The 5,052-nt window shown below is 39.3% G+C and overlaps 1 protein-coding gene across 8 annotated transcripts in view; it reads left to right on the top strand.

The window, feature by feature from the left end:
* otofa (otoferlin a) overlaps nucleotides 1–5,052 on the top strand; it is a 373,830-nt gene that overhangs the window by 32,381 nt on the left and 336,397 nt on the right. For all 8 annotated transcript variants that reach the window (XM_043676366.1, XM_043676329.1, XM_043676363.1 and 5 more), the window contains exon 2: nucleotides 1,826–1,884. In XM_043676366.1, the coding sequence (XP_043532301.1) occupies nucleotides 1,826–1,884 (59 nt within the window). The remainder of the gene's footprint in view (nucleotides 1–1,825; nucleotides 1,885–5,052) is intronic.

The following is a 5,052-nucleotide window of genomic DNA, read 5'->3' as shown; positions in this document are numbered from 1 at the left end:
GGAGTCAGCTATTACGAGGGGGCATAGCTTTAAATTAAGGGGTGGTAGGTATAGGACAGATGTTCGGGGTAGATTCTTTACTCAGCGAGTCGTGAGTTCATGGAATGCCCTGCCAGTAGCAATGGTGGACTCTCCCTCTTTATGGGCATTTAAATGGGCATTGGATAGGCATATGGAGGATAGTGGGCGAGTGTAGGTTAGGTGGGCTTGGATCGGTGCAACATCGAGGGCCAAAGGGCCTGTATTGCGCTGTATTCTTCAATGTTCTATGTTCTATGGTGTCTTTATCAAGCTGGGTAGCCTCTTCTCACCATCTCTGTGGGATATAGTCTTCCTGCTCACATGCACATCCTGTAGGAGCAACTTTAGGGACTCGGCATTACATTTTGGGGCTGACATCTGCCTTTCTCAACCAACTCTAAGGTTGGGTGAGGGCCAGGATGCCAGGTTCACTAGGGTTCAGTGAGGGAAGAGTTGCCCAGCTCCCTTTTAAATATACAGTCTCAGCAGGAGAGGCAGAGCTTCCAATAGAACCTGATGTTTTACCCATGTACATGTCTAGAGCTTTCAAAGACAGATGGAATACTCCCCATTTGCCTGGATGGGTGCAGTTCCGTCAACACTCAAGAAACTTGACACTATCCAGGGCAAACCAGCCCACTTGATTGATACTACATTCACAAACAGTCACTCCCTCCACAACTGACGCTCAGTAGCAGCAGTGTAGTCCATCTACAAGATGCCCTGCAGTAATTCACCAAAGATCCTCCGTAAGCACCTTTCAAACCAACACTAACTTCCATGTAGAAGGGTGGGGACAGCAGGTACATGGGAACACCACCAGCTTCAAGTTCCCCTCCAGGCCATCCACCAGCCTGAGTTGGAAATTTATTAATGTTCTTTCACTGTTCTTTCAAAATTCTACGATCCTATGGGGTCTCCCTACAGCAGATTGACTATAGCTGTTTCAGAAGGCAACTCACCATGACCTGCTCAAGGGCAACTAGGGATATGCGATATTTTCTGGCCCAGCCAATGATGCCCACATCTCATGAATGAATGGAAAAATAGTTAGTGCCTGCTGTCTTCTGCTAAATCTGAGTTCAATAAATTCTCTGTGGTGTCTACAGATTATTATTTGGAATTGGCAGCAATTATAGTATTTTTGGGATGAGCATTCTAGATTAAATTTTGTCATTAAATTCACTTTTTGTCAAAATAACCGAATGAATGAATTTCTCCCCACAACAGGAAACTTTCATACTAACCCACAGCTCAAGAGTCAGGGCACCTTGAAAAACAACTGCCAATATTTGCTCATCAAATCTACCTATTTTCAGCCACGTATTTTACAAGACATTCTCAGTTAGATTTTTTATACGTCCCTTATCCCATCCTTTCTCTGAGACATTCCTGAATGCATCATTTCAGAAATGTATCCACTAATATTTCATTGGTAGAACAATTTTCAAACAATTTCTTCAAACCATTCCATTCTATTCTTTCTTCATTACCTGCTTTTATAATTTAAAATAAGTTCTAGCATTTTCAAAATAATATTAGGGACATAATGTGTAAAATAGAAACTAGGATTAAGGAACCCGGAGTTTTGTTAAAGACTCACTGAGAACATGCCAAACTTAATTTGCTTAAAATATACAGCAACAAGCTGCAACTAAAAGTCATTTTTGGGTGGTTTAGGAAGACTAATTTGCATTTTAAATTGGAACTATATTTATTATTGAAGTCAGTTTGTAAAATGTCAGTTAATTCTGGTCCAATTCTCTTTCTTGACTGACGTTTATTATTTTTCTGACATTTCAAGGGCTCTCATTTTATACAAGAGTTATAGAAAACTGTGAAGATGAAGCACCATTTGATGAGGTAAGATCACTTAATGTTTCTGGTAAATGTTTCATTGTTCAAACATCATTAAAGTTAGATCTGGAAAAGGACAATGCTTTCTTCCTGATATTAGATTCAAATGCACTACAATGGCTCAATTCTTCACACTGTGCGCACAAAAGTTTCAAATAATTTTAGCCAGTGGCCATCAGTGCTTAGAATCTATTTAAATCTCATAAGGTATATTGCCGTAGTAACTGAAATGATGCTGGACTATTTTGTTGTTATGCAAGACTCTTTACAGTATTTCTGCACAATTTTATTGATAAGTGGAATTAAAATACCCTCTGGAGTTTTTATTCAATTATGTAGACTCTGAAAGGTTTTACTGTAATGATCAAGGATAACTATAGTTAATGAGTAGTTTCAGGGGCTTCTGTTATGTACTGTGTCAAAGAAATTGAGATTAAACAATCAGAATATGGAGAAAGGATACATTTATTTCTGGAAGGAGAGCTTGCTTATGTTCAAGGCTTTTTGTTCACTAGCACCTGTCAAACAGAGATGACTAAACTCTTAAAATATTCAATTTCATGCCTTATATTTGAAAATTGATATAATAAAGTTTGATTTTTTTTTAAAAGATTAACGACTTGTAAGTGCTGTATCAGCCCAGCTTCCACTGATCTTATGTGTGGTGTTTGTATCGATATTTAATGGTGTGTTTGTGTAGGAAGAACAAAGTCTGATCCCTCAGTTTCGAAGTGTATACCATTTCACACAGGTGTGCGAGAAATAACAAGGAGACCTAAAATTCTTTTTGTTTTTTGCATACAACTAAGGAGAAAAGTATGTGATTTTGTTCCAAACCACCCTACAATTAGTGTAAGTACACGTTTGCTTCATGATTCAGAAGTAGAGAATATCCTTTAATCTGAAAAACAGCCCCTAGCAGGTTCAATAAGGCTACAACTGAAGGATTTCACAACAAAAGTAATGTGTGCAAATGGGTTTGAGTGGATCCACTCCTTTGTCTCTCTAACTATTCTTCTCTGTCTGGGCTCTATCTCTGCCTATTGTTTACTCCTTACCTCCTCTCCCCACCCTGTCCTCTGCCTAAAAAACAACCTTTTCCAAGCTACCATCAGTTCTGAGGAAGGGTCATTGAACCTGAAACGTTAACTCTGATTTCTCTCCACAGATGCTGCCAGAACTACTGAGCTTTTCCAGCAATTTCTGCTTTTGCTTCTGATTTCCAGTATCCTCAGTTTGTTCATTATGTTTTTAATTGGGTTCAAATGTCGTTGTTCATGGACATTCACATCCTGAATTGCTCCATTCTCCCACAGTGATACGGGATGAGCATCCATTTTGAATAAAGGACCAAGTAACTACTGTAACATCTGCTCAGCAGTTGTACAGAACCGAAGTTTAAAACCACTAGGTTAATGAAACATTACTAATTTCAGGCCTTCCTCGTAAAGAGTTACTGAATTCAAGACTCAATAACATTTGGAGGAAAGTAGCATTATATTATCTTTGTTTGAACTGACTTTCAAGGACATTGGCAATATATTTTTGTGTGTGAATGTCTAAGGGCTGTTCCAGTGTCTATGCTTTCATCTTGGAAGATAATTGCAACAGTTGCCATATTTTTAAATTAACCTGCCATCCAGTCTCAGAATTGCAGTTTCCATTATGTTTAGGACCAAAGAGCTTTTTTTTAATATGCCCTGAGTAAATTTTTATTTACTATACATGGATAAGTGAAGACACATGTCTCTCCCAACAATGCCAAAAATAGACTTTAACATGGCATACGTAGTAGAGTATGAGACTTTTATTTGTGGTTTCTCTTTGGCAAGTGAAGAAATTTACCAAAAACCTATATTTTATATATATATATATATTTTATATATATATATATATATATATACCATCCGACAATATTGCTGGCCAATAACCATTCATTTCATGAATGAAAAATGTCATCAAAAATAGAATGTTTAATAATTTTGGTGTTGACAATGGATACTGTCACCCTCCCTGTTCTCTTACTCTCCCTGGCACACTTCCATCATTTCTTTCCTTTTTCAATGCACTAAAACTCTATATTTTTGAAACAACTGACAATACCTCCACAAATGTACAACATAGAGACAACAATTGTAGACCATCTGTATGGTCGGTACAAATTGGATTGATTATTGATGTCCGTAGCTTGATAGAAATGTATCAGAATAAATCAGATTCTCATCACAAAACCTACCTGATTTTTATCCAACTTAAAGGGGTGAAAGAATGCATTAAAAACCTCTTCTACTTCCCCACTTTCAAAGTTTAAGTAAGATCCCAGGGACATTACTTGTATATCCAATTTTCTATAGAACAGGAAGTGTTCTGTTCTGAGGAAGGGTCACTGGACCCAAAACATTAATGCTGATTTCTGCTGCCAGACCTGCTGAGCTTTTCCAACAGTTTATGGTTTTGTCTCTGCAGAACAGTAAGTTGCCACTTGAATTTCTCAGTCTGCAGTCATGGCAATCCCTGTCCTGCGCCTGCAGGAGCAGGGCTTGTACCTCTCAGTCATTCGGAAGCACATCTCACTATGACTTCATACAGCAATCCCAGGATATAGTGTTATTGTCCTTCCATTATTCCACTTGCTCCCTGCTGCCTGCTATGAAGCTGGAAGGGGGAAGAACATGAAGGCAAGCTGCCAACCTGTCAATACCACAGACTGCCTGCCCTAGGGAAAAAAGCATCACAACTCTCTGGTTAGTCAGAGATCAGTGCTCGGCAGCTGGACAATCCCCTCACACTCTCTGTCTTCTTAGACAGCCTCTGGAAATTCAGGCAGACGTACTTCCAATCCACTTCAATAAATTCTGAGATGGCTAATAAATCCCAGTAATGGTCTGCAAATTCTTCACTGTGCAGGGAAGGTGGGTTGTCACTTTCTTTGGCAAAGTATCTCAAAGTGTTTGGCTAGGGCTAGAGCTGATGCTAGGTGAGAGAGGGGATAGGGTGGCAGATAAATGGGTGAGAGGGTATAGTGGTTCATGTTTCTTAGAGAATCGACGTTTTGGGCATAAGCCCTTCTTCAGGAATGAGGAGGGTGTGCCAAGCAGGCTAAGATAAAAGGTAGGGAGGAGGGACTTGGGGGAGGAGCGTTGAGAATACGATAGGTGGAAGGAGGTTAAGATG

Source organism: Chiloscyllium plagiosum, chromosome 3, assembly GCF_004010195.1.
Source record: "Chiloscyllium plagiosum isolate BGI_BamShark_2017 chromosome 3, ASM401019v2, whole genome shotgun sequence".
Classification (NCBI taxonomy): domain Eukaryota; kingdom Metazoa; phylum Chordata; class Chondrichthyes; order Orectolobiformes; family Hemiscylliidae; genus Chiloscyllium; species Chiloscyllium plagiosum.
Note: the sequence above shows the minus strand (reverse complement) of the source record. Positions and strands in the feature narration are given on the sequence as shown.